This window comes from Cimex lectularius, unplaced genomic scaffold (genome assembly GCF_000648675.2).
Source record: "Cimex lectularius strain Harlan isolate CLEC.00 unplaced genomic scaffold, Clec_2.1 scaffold94, whole genome shotgun sequence".
Classification (NCBI taxonomy): Eukaryota; Metazoa; Arthropoda; class Insecta; order Hemiptera; family Cimicidae; genus Cimex; species Cimex lectularius.
The window spans coordinates 537,306-559,850 of NW_019392668.1; the positions used below are offsets into that span (position 1 = coordinate 537,306).

Below are 22,545 nucleotides of genomic sequence, written 5' to 3' on the forward strand. Positions count from 1 at the left end.
TGAACTCATGTTGAACCGGCAGTGTGTTCGTCTATACTCCCAAGTGTTGATATTGCTCAAACGTGTTTTGGCTTCACACTATCATCAGTGAGGAACTCATTGGATCATTTATTCTTGTCCCAATGAGCTAACTTGCTTTTCACTAGTGTGACAGTTTATATTGTTGGGCAAACGACTAAAGCCGTTTGATTAATTTTTTTTTAAATGTTAAAAGTTCAAAAATAGCCAAAACACGTAAAAATTTACAAATAAATCTGTGATTCCAAAGGCTGTAATGCTTATGATAAAATTCTAAGTTTTATCAAATGAATCCATTACAGTTATCATAAACGTCAACACTTTTGTGCCAAAGATGCCACATGGCTTGGAATCGCCTGGTAATCCGAGGCAATAGGCAAACATCTTAATTTTGAAATAGTGAATTCGGCAAATCCCTCTCTTTGACAAAAAGCATTTTCTAACAATCGTTAAGTTTGACAGTATCAAACTTTAGTCAATCAACTTTTTCCGTGAGATAACCTAAGATAATAAGATTCTCATCATGATAGATTGTTTTTGAGTCGATCAACTAAGTTAAAAAGTTAAATTCACTAATTTCGTGGTCCGCTTGACCAATTAAAATTTTTTCAAAAGCTCTCCGTGGCCATTTCATTTGTCACCGAGAATCCAATCCGATTACACGACCATTTGAAAAATGGCAAAAAGGAGGGAAAATTCAAAGGTGGGGATGAGATGGGAGGTTGGTGTCCGAGTGGATCGAGGTAACGATAGCTCAAGTGGTAGAGCAGCGGCATATCAAGTTGAAGATCGTGGGTTCGAATCCCGCTCGTGCCATTGACTGCCATTGACGTTGCCATTTTTTATCTCAACTAAAAACCTTAATTAATTGTAATAAGTTAAAAAGTTAAATTGTGAAAACGCACCTTAAAATCAATTGTGAAAATCGAATATTTGCAGTTTCTGTCTTGATTCTTCTGAGGACAAATGTGTTTTCAGATCCACAGAGAAAAAAATCAACTGTTCGAACAAACGCCCTTTTTAAAATAACAATCAATTGGAATCCCCACTGTATGTAAAAATATGGAATTAATTAGTAAGAGCTAGACGATAATTTTAAAAATGCCTAATATCATTGTAGCTTGAATTATGTCCTTTACAAAAATTTGACATTTTACAGTAAAAAAATCAAATCATTGTAAAATTTATCTTTTACTGTTCGTTTCATCAGAATCTATATTTCCCTCCTACAGTCAACAGCTACATTTGGCGATTGGTTTTTTCCCTTGCTGTTTATACAATTACTCCACTTGATTAAAAACTGAAAATTCATGCTTTAACAATATCTAAATAATGCCAAGGGAAGGAACAGAAAAAATATTTCACTCAATTAATAATATAAACTTATATTTCACATTATTCAAAACATGTAACCTCATTAAATAGCATGAGCATTGTTAAATTAACACATTTTTAAATGGCACCAACAAAAAAATAATAAAAATATATATTTATATTCAAAAAACCAAGTATAAATAAATACATTTTAATACTGAAAATTCAATAACTTACAGGTCTTTATTAAATAAAAAGATACCCCTTTCTTAATATATAATAATAAAAATAAAAAGTGTCAAATATTTAAGTGTTTTTGTGAAGTCAAATAAATTCATAACGAGACTCTTTTTTTAGGAATGCGAAATGAATGTTTAACTCAGTACATGAACTATAAGCCTTTTATAAATCACAGCCCTTAGAATTATAATTCTTTGGCTTCTTTTATACTTATGGAAAGTTAAAAAAATATAAACCTTTAAAAACTTTTTGATAAAATATATTATATAAAAATGTTCACATTTCCGGTGTCCAATGAGTTTCTCTATAAATAAATAAAATAAGTTTAAGTAAATATTCTAAGGGATATTTTTTGAAATTTTACCACTTACAGATTTTAGGCGTAGCAAGCCCTTCCCTCCAGGACGAGCTGATGCGCGATGTCGATGTCTGTTTCGGATGAAGTGTCGATTATCTCGAGTGAGAGCGTAGAAAATGTGTTGGCCGGGTCTGTTTTGATACCTTTGATCACCGAAAAGAACTTCTTGTAATTTAGGAGATCTCGTATCCTGATGCAGTCGTCCCAATTCCAGTCTTTGTGTTTTGGGACAATCCCTGGGGGGGAAAATGACAGCTCAATTTGGCATCCAAATTATTTATAGGATCATCGAAAAATGAAAAAAAAAAAATTAAAATGGAGCACCACCTAGTCGAAACTTGTTGGGATTCAAGTTCAATCAGGAAGCAAATGTTTTAATATTATTATTATTTTATTTTTTAAATTATTATTTATAGCATGTCATCACATGCGCCAGTTTGAGAAAACCTGTCATGACATACTGACTTATGAGATTACCTTGTAATTTGGCGTTGAGTCCGACAAAAGGCAGTTTTTTAAACTGGTCTTCCAGTATTCGGAGTGCGTAGATGGGGAAAACATCCATGTTGCCGTAATCGAAGTACTTCACTGAGGCATGGTTGCTGTCTATAATTTGCACCACGTACGCTCTGGCAAAAATTAAAATTCAATAATTATTCAGAAATCTGAGATGCGGTTTGGTGACCAGAAATTCAATCTTAAAAAAAAAAAATATTGTCAAGAGAGATAAATACCTGTACCAAAACCCGTCGTCCTGCTTGCTCGGCACAACGCAAAGGTCACCGCTTTTCCATTGAAAATTCGTCTTCTTATACACTTCGTAGTATACCTTCATTTGGTCCATTAATAAGTTCAACTCCTGTAAATATTTTACAGGTTGAACCTGAAAAAAAAAAAAAATAAATAAATAAATAAATAAAAAACTGCATTAATCAAAAGTTTTGTGTATAAATTTAACAATATTGTTACCGTAAAATTAGTCGGATGGGCGCAATCAATCACGAGTATATCAAAATATCTTTCTCCCATCTTTGGAAGTGAAGGACGTTTCAAACCATACTTTTCTAAAAATAAAATATAAAATTGTGATAATGATGAATAAAAAAAAAGTGTAAATAAAAAAAAAAAGAACCTTCTTCCATTCGAATATCACTTTCTTCATCTTCAATGGACAACTTCTCCAACAGTGCAATGTAATTGTCACTGAAAAAAAAAAAAAAAAAAAAAAAATGAAAATGAAAATGAAAAAGTTAAAAGAGAAAAAATTACTTTGGTTTCAACTGGTCTTCAAAAACAATGGTTTGGTTGACAGAAATAAGGGCGTTTCCTGGATAGGATCTCTTGAAAAGTTCAACGTAAGGCAATTTGTCAACTCTTACTACTTTAGCAATAGCTTTTGAAAAGCTTGGAAGGAGTTCTTGTAGTAAACCAATCTTGTTCTTTAATATGCTCGGACTGACATCATTCAACCTTACTTTCAACGCCTGAAAATATTTCAACCTCTTGAAAACCGATTAAAATTATAGTACATTATAATAAACTAATTGTATAAATGAGAAATTATTTCTTTGAATTAGAACTGTCATAAAATGTTAGACAATCTTTGAAAAAAAAATTGTTAAATTTAAATGTCGTGCCAGAACTAATTGTAGGATACTTATAAGGACAGGTGATAGATCTTGTCCACTCTACAAAGAAAAACTCATAAAATTATTACGGTTGAAGCCATGAAAATTTTTAAAAATAATCTCTAAGTTCTAATGAAGGGGAACTAGATATTCCTTGAAAGTCATTCAATTAATTAAGGTTTTTAGTTTAGATAAAAAAGTAATGGCACGAGCGGGATTCGAACCCACGACCTTCAGCTTGATACGCTGCTACTATACCACATGAGTTATCATGACCTCGATCCACTCAGGCACCAATTTCCCATCTCAACCTCACCTTTTGAATTTTCCCTTCTTTTTGCCATTTTCAAAATTGGTGCCCGAGTGGATCGAAGTCATGATAACTCAAGTGGTATAGTAGTGGCGTATCAAGCTTAAGGTCGTGGGTTTGAATCCCGCTCGTGACACTGACTTTTTTATCTTAACTAAAAACCTTAACTACCTGAATGATATTAATTAGTCAAGCGGGCCATGAAAAATAGTGAATTTAATTCCTAGAAAGATTGACTAAGGAAGTACTTTTCTTCTTTCAAATTCACCTTACCTATGATTTTTTTAAAAATATATATATATACAAGAATAAATACACTCAAAGAATGAAAAACTGGTCACTTGTATTTATTTGTTTATCATCCATAATAACAGATATAAAGATTAATGTTAACTTAAAAGGTAAACACCACATTAATAACTTGTTTACCTTTGTAAAGTGTGACTAACCCTTTTACACTATTTATATTAAAAATAAAGAAAATCGGTTCAATTTCATCATTTCCAGAGCAAACTTTGGAGTGCGTTAATTCCCCCCCTCCCAAAAGGTACGTAGTACAAGTGTGAGCTCTCGCGTAGCCCAGTCTCTAGATGTCTAGCATCAACTTATCTACCAATCCTTATTTCCTTTATGGTCATAATTGACCATATTAATTATTCCAATTAATTATTCTTTTTATCTAAGGTTTTTGGTTGAGATGAAAAATTGTGTCACAAGCAGGACTCGAACCTAAGTCACGATAGCTCAAGTTAGAGCTGCAGCGTATTGTGCCGAAGGTCATGGGTCCGAATCCCACTTGTGACACCAATTTTTCATCTAAACCAAAAATGTGAGATAAAAAGAATAATTAATTGGAATTATCTAATAATGGAGAGGAACAAGTAGAAAGGCGATTTTTGTAAATCAGCATCTTGCATACTTAAACAATGTTAGGTTTGTGGCAATCATATGACCAGGACCATGTATGGAGAAGACATGAACGCTTTGCTTCATGTGCCATGCCTGAGTCATCTTTTCAAAGACAGTCAAATATGGTAAGGGATGGAATCAACTTCCATGCTTGAACCAACCTGGTTATCATACAGAATGGATCTTTAACTGTACTAAGGTACATTAAGGAAGTTCTGGAAACTCTGGTCTCCATTAGCTCCATTTATTGGGCACATGATAAAGAGATAAGTTAAGCCGGGAACACACTTACTCGATGCTATGCCATGCGACACTACCCGATGCAACCTGACGTAAGTCCAAAATCTATTTTTCCATAAGATTGTATTACCCCCATGCACATCTGCCCGATGCTATTCAACGCTACCCTACTCTACGCTCTGCGATCCCCACCGTCCAGATTTTTATCGGGTTGCATTGAGTAGTCGAAGACAAAAGAACCGGACACTCATATTTTTATTCAAACTACATGTATTATTGTCGTTATATTAATCAAAACATACTTATTTTAATATAAACCAAATTAACCGAGATAAAAATTCTTGTTTTTATTTTTAAAAAAAATTAATTTTAATGGTTTGGTAGAAAATTGATCAAAACACCAAAATACCATTTTTTGATATAATGAATTTAACTAACAATTTATTACACGGTTTTGCTCATAAAATTTAACAAACAATTTATTTCATAGTTTTGCTCACACAATTGCACCATTTTCGTCAAGTAGCATCAGAACAGGACACCCATATTTTTTGTAGTTTATTTCAAACTATGTATATGTAATTTTGTCATTATATTAATTACAACGTTCTAATTTTAATGTAAACCAAATTAAACGAGATCAAAAATTCATGAGTTTTTATAAAAATTATTTATGATGGTTAGGCAGAAAATTTATCAAAACAGCGGAATAACTTTATTTAAAACAATCAAATTTAACTAACAATTTATTACATGGTTTCGCTCAAAAAAATGCATTAAGAACAAAAGAGGCGCTGCGATTGTGATACTGATTTGTGAAAGAAGCTGAGTGACAGTACGTGGTGTGCGCTTGATGTCGGATAGATGTGCACACCCTACCAAAACGTGGCAAGGCATCGGGTCGCGTTGCGTAGGGTGTGTTCCCGGCTTTAGACATCCATCTATGTCCAACAACCGTTGAACAGTTTCAAACTGCTCTTGTTGAAAAATGGTATTTTGTTTCACAAGACACAATCTGATTGCTTACTTACTCAATGCCGTCCATGAGGCTAGACTACTCGTTATTAAGAGCAAAACCAGGCAATAATTTGTTAATTTTATTATTTTTATTTTATTGTATTTTATATTGAAATGAAAGTCTATCATTCTTTATTAACTGTTTTAAATTAAACTTAAATTTGATTATTTTACCTGAGGAGGGATATTCAAAAATATGTTGTTCAAATCAGGAACACAAAAGAGTTGTTGTATTTTCACTTGTTCTGTAATCCCAAGATCGATTAGATTGACTTCCACCTTAAAGAGGAATAAAAAAGAATATTATTTGAGATTAAAAAAATATACATTTTTTTAAAGTTATAATGTTGTTATACCTCATTTATGGAAATTATTTTGCTGATGAGAACCCTCTGTGCTCTCTCTCCTCTTACAAAATAAACTCTGGAGTTATTATTGAGCTGATCAATCGCTGTGATGTCGTTTACTTCTAGATCACCGTTGTCGATTATTTCCAATTTTTCTTGTAAACAATTGAACGTCTCTGAAGGGACGTTGACAAAAACATCTCCTTCGGAAGTGACACTGGCCACAATCAATTCAACAACTTGACTAACCTTAAAAAAAAAAAAAAAAAAAAAAAAAAAAAAAAATATATATTTAAAAAAGGCAGAAAAGTTCTACTGTATAACACAGTTTCAAAAATACTTCATGAAGCTGAGGTGCCGCAAAGCTTGAATTTATTTCGTTCTGCACCAGTTCGTTGATGTTTATATCAGTATCGCCTGAAGTATCGTTCAAGATAATTGAAATGGGATAGCGAGAAGTAACTACAGCGACATACGATTTCCCAATAATATCTTCTATTGTCGAATATTTGTAGGGAGGATCTTTAAACACATATTGTTCCAAATCAGCTAAATAAACCTCAATGGCCTAAAGAAAAAAAGAGAAACATGCATTCAGTGAAGTGATGTATATATTAAAATATAATGTAATCCCCTGAAATTGTTTATTTAGCAACATGATTGAGAATAACAATTTTTATAAAATGTATTTTTGTATAGTTAAGAGGAAATATTGTGTAATTATAAGAAGGGGGCGTCTGGCAGCAACGGTTTAGGCGTTGACATGACCTCAAAACATTTTCACACCCTCCGAACAGAAAGGAAGAGAAAAGGAAAAAATGAGATTTCACCAACAATTTTATAGACAATAAATACAAATATGTGAATAATATTAGTGAATAATACACAAGGGGACCACAGTGGCTGAGTGGTTTAAGTGTCTAACTTGTATTTTATTTGTTACTTGTCACACTCTGAGATTCGAATCCTGGCACGCATTTATCATAATATGAAATATCTATTTTGTGGCCTCTGTACTCATATATGGAAGGGAGAACAGATTCGACAAAAGTTAAGCCAGCCATATTTGCTGCTGATGATACTGACACAATTGAAGACCTGCTCGCACGATTCTCATCATATTCTCAATGACGCGAGTCGGTTACGTACGTCCGTTCATCAAGAACCTACGTGCTCAGGCAGAGCAGCAGATTAATGACACTTTGAGCTTAAGAGAGGTTAACGCAGCCGGCCAATTGATGAAGTCCATACAGCGATACCATTTTCGAAGGGTATCAAGCATGCTGACAACTTAATCCGTACAAGGACTCCCAGCGTCTTTTTAGGTTGGGCGGACACCTAGCTAATGCACCTATAGGCAAAAAATTCAAACACCCGATCCTGCGTTTGTCTGACTTTACCAAGCTGTTAGTGACCATCCCTAATCATCTTGATACGAAGATTCTGGGTCCCTTGTGCTCGAAGACTAGTTCGATCTAGCTTCCATCACTGTGTTCATTACCACTGCCTGAGAGTTGGACCCATCACGCCTCAGGGATTTACTCATCTCACGCTTCAAACTAAGAGCTTTTCTGAATGTAGGAGCAGATTTAGTCAGCCCCTTCCCAATCTGTAAATTTTTAAGAGGCAAAGCAGCCCTGTGAAAATTTACACCTCCATTTTGTTTGCCATGGAACCAAGGCTGGTACACATTGAGGCAGTGTCACAACTTTCATCTGCTGCCTTTCTCTCCTGCTTGGACCTTTTTGTCGATAGAAGAGGGATCCCAAGTAAAATTATGTCAGAAAACATGAGAAACTTTTTAAGAGCCAAGTGTCAACAGTCAAACACAGAGAACACGCACAAAATTGAACATTTGGTAAAGCGAGGTATAGTGTAGCTTCATCCCACCAACAGCCCCTCACTTTGGAGGATTATTATGCCATGAAATTGATGAAGTACCATCTCATGCGAATTCGCCAGCACCAACCGTTGGCATTCGAGTTGTCCACCATCACAAGCCGGATCAAAGCGATCTTGAATTCTGCTGCATCTGATGTCCTCCCTCCCATGATTACTATGTACTGACACCAGAATATTTTATAGGAGACGCCTTGGTGTCATTACCCCAACCAGACTGGTCTGGTCACGCTCATTGATTGATGACTCGGTGGCAATGTTTACAGAAGTGCACAGCGGATATCTGGAAGAAGTGGTGACTGGAGTATTTCACCATCTGCAAAAACGAGGGAACACCGATATCACAGACTTGGGAACACTTGTCATTTTAAGGCACACCCAGAGCGATCCGATATCTTGGCAGATTGGCCACATCATTGAGAAGTACCCAGGCAAAAATGGAACATTGAGATTGGTATGCATCAAAATGCCTATAGGGGTATACACGCAACTAGCGATCCGTCTATCTCCTCTGTTGCCTGAGCTCTGACCACTCCAGTGCCGCCTTCTTTTTCCCGCAGCCTTTTGTTTTTATTTCTGTTGTGCGCTTCGGGGACTTTCGAGTTGAAATTTCACCTGAAATTTGGTGGGTGGTGTGTTACACTTTGTACACTTTCAGGCCGAGCCACAGTTATTGGCCTGTTGACAACAACAGTATTAACTTGTTGATATCAGGACTGTTAACACAACTTGGGAGTTTTTTCTTGCTCTCAAGCCTTAGCCGAACCTACTGCCTGACCTGTCACTGCCACATCTTTACTGCTAAACACCTGCTGCCACGTCAATGTGTTACCTGATCTATACATTTCAATGGCCACTAAGAAGTATCCCAAAAAATGCATGTTGGTTCTATTTTTTGTGAATTTTGTGACGTCTGTTTTTAGTTGTCATTTTTATGAATAAGCCTATTAATTTATTGTCACCTTCTTCTACATTTATCCCCCCCAAATGCGGGGTAAAGATTTGGGTCCTAACTAGAGGTGCTGAATCCCAAAATACACCCTTATAAAGGTGATCCTTTATTACCTGCTAGCCCTGTTAGCTCGAGGGTGGGAAAAGGTCTATTAAAAGAGATTGTTAAGAAAGAGGCAGTTGATCCCAAGTCAGTAAGAATAAAATGCAATGCATGCGATGAGTTCAATCTCAGGCCTGCTGAAATTTATGTGGTATTTATGGTAATAACGTAGTAAATGAACGTATGTATCAACACTGGTCCCGATGTTTTCTTAACGGAGAGATATCTGGTGATACCAAAGACCAGCCTTGTTGTGGAAGGCCTAACGAACTTAAAAGCGATGAATTATTAGTGGCATTGTATGACAAAAACAAAGTAACTGTACCAAAGTTATGTTGAACCGGCACATAGGCACTACTGAGTCTGTCTTTTCTCGCGGGTTTTTTGTTTGAGTTATTCAAACGCGTTTCGGCATTCACCATCTTCAGTGAAAAATTGTCTGTCTTTTTGTCCGTGTAAGGTTTATGTAGTATTGCGTCCGTCGCTTGTTGCTAGGGGCATTGCATTAGGGGGTGTGGTCTTTGTGCTCATTGGTCGGTCTCGGTGGCGGTTATTTCCGTTGTCAGTTATTATTTGTGCATTGTTGGTTTTTTGTTTTTTCCTGGTGTTGGTTATGAGGTTTTGTTCTTCCGTTTTCGTTTTTTGTTATGAAGTGTTTTTAATGGTGTAAAGGTGGTGTGTGAATGTGAGTTTGTTTGTGCGTTTATAAGTTTTCCGTCTTTAAGTGTTATTTGTTTGTATATCTCAAGGTTCTCTAGTATGTTTAGTTTTCGTCCTTTTTGTGCATTGTGTATTAATGTCATGCTTGTTTCTATTGTGTTTGGTTCGTGGTTGTAGTGTAATTACGCCACACACTTAATACAATAAAAAAAAACAATGCACAAATAATAACTGACAACGGAAATAACCGCCACCGAGACCGACCAATGAGCACGAAGACCACGCCCCCTAACACTACGCCCCCAGCAACAAACGACAGATGCGATACTATATAAACCTTACTCAGACAAAATGACTGACAGTTTTTCACTGAAGAGGGCGTAATGCTGAAACGCGTTTGAATAACTCAAACAAAAAACCCGCACGTGAAGACAGACCCAGTCGCGTCGTCATGGCTGCCAAGGAAGCTGATAGGCAATTCATTTTCAAATTGATTGACGTTTATCGTGGCCTTCCAGCTTTGTGGGATGTGAAGTGTAAAGATTATACTAATCGTGCGAAGAAGGGGGAGCAGTATGAAGTGTTGTTAGAAAAATACCGCGAAAAATATCCGGAGGCTGATAAACAAGAAGTAAGACTAGTTGACTTGCAGGAATAGCATCACGCATGATAGTGTCATATTTCTCAATTTGAGGAGTAACCAAAGCGAGCAGTTCATCTAATATTTCGCCATTCATCCGTAAAAAGTTGCGAAAGTCATCTGTTCAGACACTCTCAGTTCATTAAGTAATTTTTCGTGGGTGTACTTTGCCCTATCAATTAGCCACTGTTTGGTCCATTTTCTGCCTTTTTGCGAGCTCTTCTTCTTTTTCACACTGGCACCCACAGCGATAATCACACAACACAAATCACTATCACTCAACATGACTTCACTATATGAAATTCTGGTTGGAACTAATTGCACAATATATTGCCTTGAAGGTTGTGCAATGTCTGTGCTCACGATTGTGCAATATATTGCACAACCATCAATATTGCCTGCATACGATACAATTTATTGCACAAATCGAAATATTGCGCAATAATATTGAGCAGTTAGGGCCTCCATCAAAATATTGTGCAACCCACATTGTGCAATAATATTGAGCGTGTATGGACCCCTTTACAGTGTGAGCACCGTGTCAAAGACTAAACCTTGCGGCCACTGATGCCCCCGTTTATCAGGTTTGATGAATTTTAATTTTTTTTATTGTTTTTGTTATAAGGGTGTTTCAAGTATGAGGTTATATGGACCCTCGGGGTGGTGGTGTTTTGGGAAAAAAAGTCCGTTTTACAAATGTCCAAGTATGTTGGTTCAAAATCAGGGCTACTTGATTCAAAACCCAAGACTTTTATATCATTGATTTGAGTCACCACATCCAACACCTTAACTGGAGCAACCGCTCATGCCCCTAATGTTTCTTTAATAATGAGTTTTTGAGTGTCATTGTTACATTGTATCTGATTGTCTTTGCCAAGCAAAAAATGTACATACAGCAGGTAGGTTCAATCGAACTATTTTTGAAACTACCTGATCATGATTTTGGATGTAAACATATATAAATGATTCTGAAATGATAGTACCTGTCCTGGTAGATTAAGATAGTCACTTTTAATAACATGAAGGGAAGATCTTGCAACAATTTCCGAGTCACCATGGTCTATGAATAAAACCCTGGGTCGGTCCTCACTTAGCATCTCCATAAGCATAACACGCGAGCAAGTCTCGGAGTCTATGTGTATGTAGTATCTAAAGAGAAATAAAAATGACTAAATAATCTGTTATGTATTATGTTAATATATTAGTATGTTAATAGATTGATAAGCACCTGCCGACTTCGAGTATGTTCGTAGGTGGAAGATGCCGGGTCATGTAGAACGCTTCCATCTCAGTCGCTAGGTTCTCATACTGCGCCTAAATTTATTTGAAATAAGAATTTTTTTTATGTTGATTTTTTTCACTTACTGAATACTCCGGTCCAATCAATCGAATCACAATTCGATTCATACTGCACACCCTGGTAACAAATACTTCCCAGATTTCTTCTTCGGGGAGAACTAATTGTGGTAAAAGTTGTACTTCTTGTTTTGGTTTCTGAAAATAAACGAACATTTTTAAAATCTAATCTGAACACCACTTAAAATGTTGGGTGTGTGCGTAAGTTTTCAGAAAAAAGTTAAACTTTCAAAATATAAATTTATTTTATTTTTGAGATTAGTCAGAAATCGTGAGATGCAGTCTCGAGTGATGTAGGTTTCAGAAAAAACTTTTTTTTTTAATGGCCTCGCATTTTTAGCATACAGCCAAAGTCCCGTGAGTAGTGTCCAAGATCCCGCCAGAATGGAACCAGACCAGGCCAGCCCAGGCCGAAGTGCACCTATTAAGTATAGACTTTTGACATTTGGGCAACACACACCACCCCGATTCGGATGCTTCAGAAAGATGCGGATAAAAACCACTTACATCCCCTGGTGGGGCCGTGGAAAAGTCCGCATCTTCCCCGCAGTCCGGGGCTCAACTTGCCCTGTGCACTTTCTTCAACCCCCCCCCATCAGCAAACTACCTGGCCAGCCCACTCGACTATCTTATTTAATTATATGTCCAACCCGGCGTTCTGTAGAAATTCATAAATTCCTCTATAAACTTTTCTGTTACCTGATGCCAACAGGCTATCAAAACAAAATGGCTTAATTACTTCTTTCAGCAGGAAGAGTCGGTCAAAAAGAGTTGCTCTAGTAGTTTCATGCTCTGTACAGGAAAAAACAGTTTTTGAGGGTCTCTGGTTCGTCACAGGTTGGGCAATTTGGCGACTGTCTGAGTCTGATCCTATACAAATGAGATAGCATGGTTCATCCTCAAGCGCGTTGAAACCGAAAAGAATTTTTTGCTTCCGTGTTCGTTCTTGAACCAAGAAACAGTGGTAGGACTATTAAATATTTATCGGTAGTTTTTCAGAGGTGTATTTAATCAAAGGCCGTGGGTTCGAATCCTGCTTGTGACACTGATTTTTTTATCAGCCAAAACCTCAATTAATTGAAAAGAATTTATTTGGTCAAGCGGACCACGAAATCTAATAAAATGTAGTAAGCAAAATGAATTATACTTCACTAAAGCTCTCCGTGGCCATTTCATTTGTCGTCGAGAATCCAATCCGATTACACGACATTTGAAAAATGGCAAAAAGGAGGGAAAATTCAAAAGGTGGGGATGAGATGGGAGGTTGGTGTCCGAGTGGATCGAGGTCACGATAGCTCAAGTGGTAGAGCAGCGGCGTATCAAGCAGAAGATCGTGGGTTCGAATCCCGCTTGTGCCATTGACTTTTTTATCTCAATTGAAAACCTTAATTAATTGTAATAAATGTTTAAGTTATATGGTGTTTTTAAAAGAAACTTTTTTAATATATCACTCTTTTAAAAAATATGAATGCACCAAAAAGCACTCTTTTCTAGATATACACTGAGAGGCAAAAAAATGGCCATCCTTAATATTTTTAATTATCTCTTAGACAATCCTCCATTGATCCGTCTTATAACATTTGTCTGATTTAAACGATTAGAAGTAAATAAAGCACAGATTAAATCTCTCACTTGTGATTTTTGTGAAAATAAAGTTTTGAATAAACAATCAGTTCTTGGTTGGTTTTAAGGTAAAGCTTCTTTCTAACGTTCCGTTGTCTTGATTTTTTTTAAGTTGTACAGTTTTTCAGTTTCAAATTTGTTTGAATGATGGTTCTAAGTGATTCGGCTAGAATCATAGCATTATTGGAAGATTGAAGAAGTCAAGCATATGGCTTAACATTCCCAGAACAACTGTCCGAAGTGATTTCTATCCCTCCTGCGCTATTGGAGTTTACTCAAGAAGGCACAGATCATGTAGCTCAGAGAGAGTTGTTGAAATTAAGCAACGACGGTTCGAATCCTGCTTGTGACACTGACTTTTTTATCTCAACCAAAACATTAATTAATTGAAAAGAATTTATTAATTTTATTGTTGTGTCACATCTCAGAGAGAGTTGTTGAAATTAAGCAACGACGGTTCGAATCCTGCTTGTGACACTGACTTTTTTATCTCAACCAAAACCTTAATTAATTGAAAAGAATTTATCAATTTTATTGTTTGCGTAAATATAAAAATTTGTTTCAGTACCTAATAAATGTTTTTGTAAAATACCTGTATGTCCTTATTCTTCACTAACATCTAACTATTCCTTACAATAAGTAATACCGACAAAGAAAAGTCCCGTTGAAAAGGATTAATTTTTCAAGAAAAGCTATAAAAATTGCAAATATGTATGTCAAATAAAGTAGGTAGAGACAGCCGGATGAATGGGTCAAAAAGAAGAGTCCGGCAAAGGTCAAAAACGGCCAAGTCGGCTAGTGCTGAACGTGTTAACAGTAGGATGAAAACTGACATATAAACTTAGCATAGGGTCCTTTCTAGATGAGAATAAAAACATTGCACCGTGATTAAGATGATGCAAGTCATGAATAGTAAACAATAGAAAGCTTCATTTTATTGGAACCGATGAATAGTAAACAATAGAAAGCTTCAGCTTATTGGATGCAATGAATAGTAACCAATAGAAAGCTTGACAAAGTATGTAATAGAGTTTAAAAAAAAAATTACTGTAACTTTTCTAACATTATACTAGAAACTTTATATTGAGTAATAATAATAATAATAACAAGAATATGTAAAGCTTAAGCAATTTGGCATTCCTAGGTAATTTGTAACAAAAAAAAAAAAAAACTGCTATACTAATAGCTTGTCAAATTGAAAGAAAATGAAAATCAAAATGTATGCATCCCAGGGCTTTTTAGAAGTAAAAATGCAAAAGTCATTTGAAATACCTTTGATTCGTGGACTTTATCATAGACGATAAACTGGGCGTCGGACAATTTTGTAACTTCTAAGACACCGCTATTCTTCAGTATGTCGGCTAACGCGATCGGAAGAGATTCACCATACAGCGTTTCGTAGTCAGCTATTATTTGGAATGCCCATACGCCGTAATTACGTCCGCTCACAATCTAGATGAAGGACACAAATTAAAATCATCTCAACTAAAACAATGAAGTAAAATGTTTGATTTTGAGATTCCCTCCCAGTGTTTCCGATCATTTTGGTCTTCACTGTTTCAGTCTGTCAAGATGGATTTTAGCATCTTCTACTGGTAAATAGGGTAAAAGCACGGAGGGGCGGGGTAAAAATTATCTCCTGAAGATGGCAAAAAGCTTAAAATACATCTGACAGACTAAAATGATTGGAAACTAACAAACTACAAAACAAAATTATTTAATATTAAGTCAACAAATTGAACAAGATCTGTGTATGAAAGTTATAAAATTTCAATAATTGATTTGTACATGTAATTTTTGGGATTTTTAGGATAAATTTAAGATGATCATAAAAATGTTCATTCCTTACGTCCTGATTAATTAAACACAATTAAAATTAAAAATAAACACATACTTGTGCTATTCTGTCAATTATAATTCGGTGGTCTTGAGTCTCGGGGAGCTGAATGGCATTTTTTGTCAACAGGCTGTTATACGCCTTTGCGGCGACATACTCCAACGCCTCTTTCGTGTCGGAAAACTCATTCGGATAAGTTGAGTACTCGTAACACTCCCGCACCTTCAGAAAATTTCATGTAGTTCATACTCGATGATGTCGCGGTGAAAAGCTTACCAGTGATTCGCCAACTGGACAGCAGATAATACTTGTCCTGCAAATGACCTTGCTAGTACCTTCAACAGTCTTTCTGTTCAAAACGTAAAATTCTGGAGTAGGCCACGAGTTCTTATGTGCATAAGCAATGAGCCTGTTTACGTATGATTTGTCGTCGAAATTTGTCGGAACTGTGACCAGAGAAAACGACTGGCTGTACTTTGATGCCTGAAATGGGATAAAACAACTTTATTTTGTATTTTAATGTAAGGTTAAAATAAATTTCTTACATTTTGAGTATTCTTTTTGGCTTTGTGTGAAGGATAATTCATCTTTGTGGTATCTTTTTTCTTCTCTGCTGTCAACCTCTGTACATACATATAAAAAAATGTAATGAAACAAAATGCCTTTTGACGATTTTAACAATGTTTACATACTTGTTGAGCAGAGCTTCTAGTCTGGGTTTTAAAGGATTCAGAATCTAGATTAATTTGGACTTTTGGAGTTGGTAACGAGACCTCAACTTTCAAAGAACCTTTATTTACATCTAATTGAGTTTGACAGCCCAGATCATCTAATAACGGTGATTTACTTTCACTTTGAGGCCGGCAATCTATTTTTGCTTGGTTTGAGAAAATAAAAGGAGTGGACGACTTTCCATTGGTTTGTTTCTGTTGTGGTTTCACTAAAGTTGTTGAATTGCTATTATGATTGCTTTTTAAATTTGTAGGAAATTTCAGGGATGGTTTTCGATTCTGAATTTCTCTCCCAACACCTAATGTCATAAACAACTGCAATTGCAAAAACATTATAAAATTGTACTAAAGAAAGAATAAAGATTTAAAAAAAAAACCTTTGTATTTTGTGGTGGCAATGCTGCAAGTTGGATAAGGCTTTGCCTTGGTTTATGTACTAATTTTGGAGGAGGGCCCCTATACCGTGGTGGTTGCCACATAGAATTACTCCTTCTAACAGGTGGCTAAAAAAATAATTAAATAAATAAACAATAATAATAAACTGCGATGACATTTTGAGTATTAATCTTAAATTATATTAACCACTCTTTTTCTTGAAGATTTTTTTGACGATTTTTTCTGTCTCTCGACCAGTTTTGTTATGTGTTGGCTGTTTGCAGATGCGACAGCCTCAACGAACATTTCCCCATTTTTATGTCTGATCGAAATGTCAGGGAGAGACTCTAAAAAACTTTCCAAGCTTTTGAAGCCCAATTGTTTATAAGGGATATTTTCCCCGAGAAGCTGCTGATAATCACCTGTAAAAACATCTCTTATAAGCCGCCTAAAATATTAATTTACTTAATAATTATGTAAACATGTTTTAAAAATATCTAATAAATGTAATTTTTGACTTTGTTCAGATATGAGATGATGTATTGAATATTGAGGGAACTTTACAGTTTTACACTACCCTAATTTTTTCCCTTTTGATAAAGTTTGTAAATGAGTAAAGAAAATACACTTATTTCCATGAAATGCGTATGAAAGACAGACCCCATGAAGAAATTGCAGACATTTTTTCACCCATATCATCAATTCTGATTTTCATAAATGTTATAATGTCTAAAAATGTATATAGTATGTATGTATATATTTATGTATATAATGTAATATTTCAACTAACAGTTGCTTTTGTACCATTATTTGTTTGTATAGTTTGTACTTTGTCTGGGAACACTGTTCACTCCTGTGGGCCAACGTATTTACATTATGGGTCCAGCCTCGTCAGTAGGACACTGAGTGAGGTTGTGCTACACACCAAGTCAGCAAATGATTTTCGATGATCTTTTTTGGGTAGAACCCATCCAGCCTTCGACTCACACTTCGCTAATTTTTTCCCTTTTGATAAAGTTTGTAAACGAGTAAAAAAAAAAAAAAAATACATTTATTCCACATTAAATCAAAACTATTCATTTCTTTAATTCATTATTCAAATTACTTATTTTGTCGGGGCCTGGAATGTCACAATTTTTTGTTTTCAATTAAATTCCAGCAGGGTTCAGGAATCACCCACCCGGGTGTTGGCAGTCCTCGTCTTGTCTGGACCACCACCCAAGTTGGGCTGCAGGTGCTGTCCACAACTTTTCACCTCCCAACAAGCATTTTCTAAATCCATTCACCTCTCACTCACCCTTAAACACATTTATAACATTCACTTAGAGTAGTGGAGTTCTCAATGTTCCACCATCAATAACTGTTTCAGGCCCAAATACTTACTGGCATTCCTACATGCTCTCTATATGGAACCAAGGTGTAGGTGCAGATTTTTGCAACTAGGAGAGGAAAAGCCTCAAGTAAGATCCTACACCAAGAGCTGCTGGCAAGGCTATGGAGGTTGATTAACAATCTAAAGCAGGCACGTAAGCTATAAAAAATAGAGGAGCACAATATATCTACTCAGGTCAAGGTGCAGAAGGCCTTGTGGCCACTTCTTTTATCCCTATCCCTATGGAGCCAAGGAATGACACCTTCAATTAAATGAGATCGAATAATTTTTCTCTACATGCTGGACGCATACACGGGCTTTGGCCCAAAAGTAAATGCCCGTGTCAAGCTCGTATGGCTTATTCTTAATCATGTGAGGATGACCCTTTTTCCACGAGTCAGGTCCCTGAAGGCCACCTATAAGAAAAAAATTGAAACTATTGGGTTGTCCGGAAAATAATGCAGGATTTTAAGTTTTCATTAAAAAAAATCTATATAAAATATTCTGTTTACGTTTACAGGATTACTCATTTGTATGAATGTCAACACTTATTAATCCTCTTCCAAATGATATTGTTTGTTTACCTCTGTAGCATTCCGCTACTTGGAAATAATTCAGTCATCCTTATAATGTCAAAGCGAGAATTTCGTACGATTTTCTTTTACGAGTTTAAACTCGGCCGAAGCGGAGCCCAAACGGCTAGAAACATTAACCAAGTCTGGGGCGAGGGTTGTGTTAATGAGTGCACTGTGCAAAGGCGGTTTAAAAAATTTCGGGAGGGAGATTTCAGCCTTGAAGATGAAGAAGGTCGTGGAAGGCCTTCCTCTCTTAATGATGATGTTCTGCGATCAGTGGTGGAAGAAAACCCCAAAACAACTGTTCGAGAACTTGCAGAGCAACTCAAAGTCAGTAAAACGACCGTCGCTGACCACCTCAAGGCGATTGGAAAAGTGAAAAAACTCGAAAATTGGGTTCCACACTCATTAAACGATCGCCAAAAAAATCAGCGCTTTGATGTTTGTGCATCACTTCTTTGTCGAAACAAAAATGACCCATTTCTGGCCAGAATTGTTACATGTGACGAAAAGTGGATTCTCTACGATAACACTAGACGTTCTGGACAGTGGCTCGACAAAGGAGAAGCTCCAATACATTTTCCAAAGCCCCCAACTCATCAAAAAAAGGTAATGGTTACGGTATGGTGGGCTTCATTTGGTTTAATACACTACAGCTTCTTAAATCCTGGCGAAACCATCAATGCTGAATCATACTGTAACCAAATTAATACCATGCATCAGAAATTGGCAGTAATGAAGCCCTCTTTGGTCAATCGGAAAGGGCCCATTTTGTTGCATGACAACGCTCGACCACATGTGTCACGTGTAACGTCACAAAAATTATTGGAGCTTGGCTATGAAACTTTGCCTCACCCACCCTACTCTCCGGACCTCTCGCCTACTGACTACCATTTTTTAGACACCTGGACCACTACTTACAACACATAATATTCAAAAATCAAACGGAACTGGAAAATGCATTTATTGACTTTATCAATTCTAAAAATTCTGAATTCTACTCAGACGGAATTAATAAGTTACCAACACGTTGGGAGAAATGTATTGAGAGTATGGGAAATTATTTTGATTAAAGAACATTGCTTTAAAGTAACTAGTTTCTTTTTTATTGTTTAATACCAAAATCCTGCATTATTTTCCGGACAACCCAATAGTTGGAAAAGAAGTTTCATTCAAAATTTCCTTTATAACAAATTCTGGAAACACAAAAAAAAAAAATTATTATTTAAAATGCTTTGTACTATGTAAGCTTATAACCATCCGATACTCATGGCTCCAAGAGACGACATGAACAGGATGTTTGAATTTAACCAAAACTTCGGAATAAACCTGGGTACCAAAAAAGAATGGGAAAGAGAGGGAAACAACTCTTTTAAAAATGGCACCATCCTCTGGTACACAGATGGATATAGAACACAAGAAGGTACAGGGCAGGTGTATTCGGTCCTGGAACCAAATACTCAGAACCCATGGGAAAATACACCAGTATCTTCCGAGCTGAGATTCACGCAATTGAAAGATGTACCCAACTCAACCTAAGTAAAGGGTACAAAAACAACAACATAGCTATCATGCCAGATAGCCAAGCAGCCATCAAAGCACTAAGTTCAAGTATCATTAGTTCAAGGATGGTGCTGAACTGCAAAACCAAACTAAATATGTTAGGTATGCAGAATAAAGTCAGCCTCTGTTGGGTCCCAGGACATGGGAGTAGAAGGCAACGAGAAAGCAGACACCCTTGCAAGGAAAGGGGCTGCTACACCTGAACCCTTCTGTGGCATAGGAATCCACACTACTAACGAATATCTCAGACAGAAGGACAAAAATAAAATGAGACAACTTTGGAATTCACTCATTGGACACAGGCAATCCAAGAATCTCCTAACAAATTTCGGAGGAAAAGAAATTACAGAATGTGTCAAAGGAAGCAGGAATAGACACTGCAGATTAAATGGACACTTATAGAAAATTGGAACAATCCAAGATGGCACATGAAGATTCTGCAAAGAGGCAGAAGAGACCCCCAACACACCTACTAACAAACTGCGGTGCTACACTTGCCCGCAGGAGGAAGTGCTTTGGGATGTACAATGTGACCTTAAAAGAGATTCAACCACTGAAACCGGGCCTACCAATCAAGTTCCTTGATGAAATACAACTCACCGATGTGCTTTACGCAGAAAACGGGGGATACAATAGCTCTTAAAGGGTGCAGTATACTATACCCTGAAATTGCATCTACATCTACATGTAAGCTTATATAAATTATGATAAATGAAAATGAATTTGTACAGTCTTTGTGAACTAGTAATATTTCTTCAAATAATCTATGGATTATAGGAATCCCAGAGTACCTAGGCTATCAAATTTTTAATATCAATTGTACAAGGTGAATAAAAAAATAATTTAAATGTGTACATGAATGATAGATAAATATTCTTTTTGTTAAGATAGTGGTTCAGTTGATTTATTGCTTGAAAGAGAGTAAAACGTTCTACTTAGGACGAGGTGTAGAAGGCCCTTTGGAAAACTCTTGTACGACGAGTCACGGAGCAAGTAGTAAGATTAAGTACTCCATCAACCCATTCGAGCGAATGGTAGGTACGAAAGAATATAATTGGAAAATCATTGATATTGCTTAGTTTAAAAACACTAAGCACATTGTGGGCTGAAATGATCTCATTGACAACTCTGGATATTTAGTCGGACGACTCTGACTTGCGAGAATATCACCGAGCCAGGTGATTCTCACAGGTTGCCGTTAAAAGTCAAATCCCAAATCAAAGATTTTGTGATTGGCAGGGCATTAATTGAATTTAAAACTTTTGATAATTACAAAACGTTTTTAAAAAAAATTACTTTTTATCGATCAGTTCGATGAAGCAACAAGTATCTATGTGTATACTTACTATTCAGTCTTGAGCTTAGGATCCCTCCTTGGGCTGAAATGAGGCAAGCCCTGAGATTCGAGATGACACGATCTCTGAATTTCTCCTCTTCCGACATTTTCTGAAACTGTAAATTCAAGTCAAGACGAAAAAAAAAATCATCGGGTGTTTAAAGTAAACATTGAATAGGGTTAAAAGTAAGTTTTTTTCTGGTTTCTTTTAGATCTGATAAAACCTTTTTTACGACAAACAAAAGATCGGATGATCATAATATACTGTAAGAATGATGAAATAATTATTTTTCCATGATATTCACCTATTTGAACAGAATGACAACACTATCGAGTCCGACTCTCACTTTAAAATTGCTACCTCAGTAAAAAGTGGAAATTAGGGATTAAAGAAATTCGGTCAAAAGATTATCGATTTGAGTATCGATCGATGCCAGTTGAATTTAAAATTTTTGTTGTTCTGTTTTTTGAATTTGTTCTTATATAAAAATATTTCAAAGAAGAAAAAATAATAAAAATAAACAAGAAATAAAACCTTTTATGTGACAATACAAATTTTATTTATCATTTTCGCTAAGGAAAATACAGTTAATTTTAAAAAAGCCTATTGCCCAGTCTTTCATTTAGAAATTATGCATAAAAATACACATTTTAATCAAAAGAGAAATCGGAAATAACACAATAACACAGAAGACAAACACTTTGAGTGAGTAGAAATACTTTGATTGAATATAAAAAAAATATATTTTGCATTGTATAAATTCACTTTTCCACATCCAAAATGTAATTGTTATATGTAAACAATGTTTGTAAATCCCAGGCCCTGAAGATGATCTCAATAAAGATCGAAACGTTGGCACAATAAAGAAAATGTTTTTCCGAAACCTACATCACACCAGACCGTATCTCACAATTTCTAAATAAATATCTGAAATAACAGTTCATTTCATTTAGTATTATGTGTTGTAATTAGATATTTTTCAGAGCATTTGATTTGGTAAATCATTCTTTTATGGTTCCTAATCAAAAAATAATTATCCACTTTCATTCTTTAACATCATTCTTATTTTTAAAAAGTCAGACTAATTCGTCTTTTTAATTTTTTTCTTGCTTAAAATGTCAATGTGGGCTTTAAAAAAATAA

At 35.8% G+C, this 22,545-nt stretch overlaps 1 protein-coding gene and 1 long non-coding RNA gene across 2 annotated transcripts; both read right to left on the minus strand.

The window, feature by feature from the left end:
• Positions 1 to 1,387: 1,387 nt before the first annotated feature.
• LOC106670258 (tudor domain-containing protein 7A-like) lies at positions 1,388 to 21,802 on the minus strand. Its single transcript, XM_014400436.2, has 22 exons — positions 21,708 to 21,802; positions 21,413 to 21,518; positions 16,764 to 16,978; positions 16,559 to 16,684; positions 16,143 to 16,496; positions 15,996 to 16,073; positions 15,727 to 15,933; positions 15,508 to 15,672; positions 14,886 to 15,065; positions 12,000 to 12,128; positions 11,863 to 11,948; positions 11,618 to 11,783; positions 6,722 to 6,949; positions 6,391 to 6,630; positions 6,209 to 6,313; positions 3,200 to 3,414; positions 3,063 to 3,133; positions 2,900 to 2,994; positions 2,665 to 2,813; positions 2,408 to 2,559; positions 1,944 to 2,166; positions 1,388 to 1,876 (listed from the first exon to the last, which is right to left on the minus strand). The coding sequence occupies exons 2-21, from the start codon at positions 21,507 to 21,509 to the stop codon at positions 1,949 to 1,951; spliced, it is 3,276 nt and encodes a 1,091-aa protein (XP_014255922.1). The 5' UTR covers positions 21,510 to 21,518; positions 21,708 to 21,802; the 3' UTR covers positions 1,388 to 1,876; positions 1,944 to 1,948.
• On the minus strand, positions 17,334 to 17,978 carry LOC112126328. Its single transcript, XR_002909902.1, has 3 exons — positions 17,940 to 17,978; positions 17,662 to 17,854; positions 17,334 to 17,561 (listed from the first exon to the last, which is right to left on the minus strand). It is a non-coding gene; the product is annotated as an uncharacterized LOC112126328 (long non-coding RNA).
• Positions 21,803 to 22,545: the final 743 nt, after the last annotated feature.

Excerpts from the sequence above, each read along its gene's own strand:
- LOC106670258 (XM_014400436.2), bottom strand. The coding sequence starts at position 21,509 with ATGTCGGAAGAGGAGAAATTCAGAGATCGTGTCATCTCGAATCTCAGG. Across the intron at positions 15,673-15,726 it reads GTCCAGTTGGCGAATCACTG|GTGCGGGAGTGTTACGAGTA; the intron begins GTAAGCTTTTCA and ends AATTTTCTGAAG. Across the intron at positions 11,949-11,999 it reads TGATTGGACCGGAGTATTCA|GCGCAGTATGAGAACCTAGC; the intron begins GTAAGTGAAAAA and ends AAATAAATTTAG.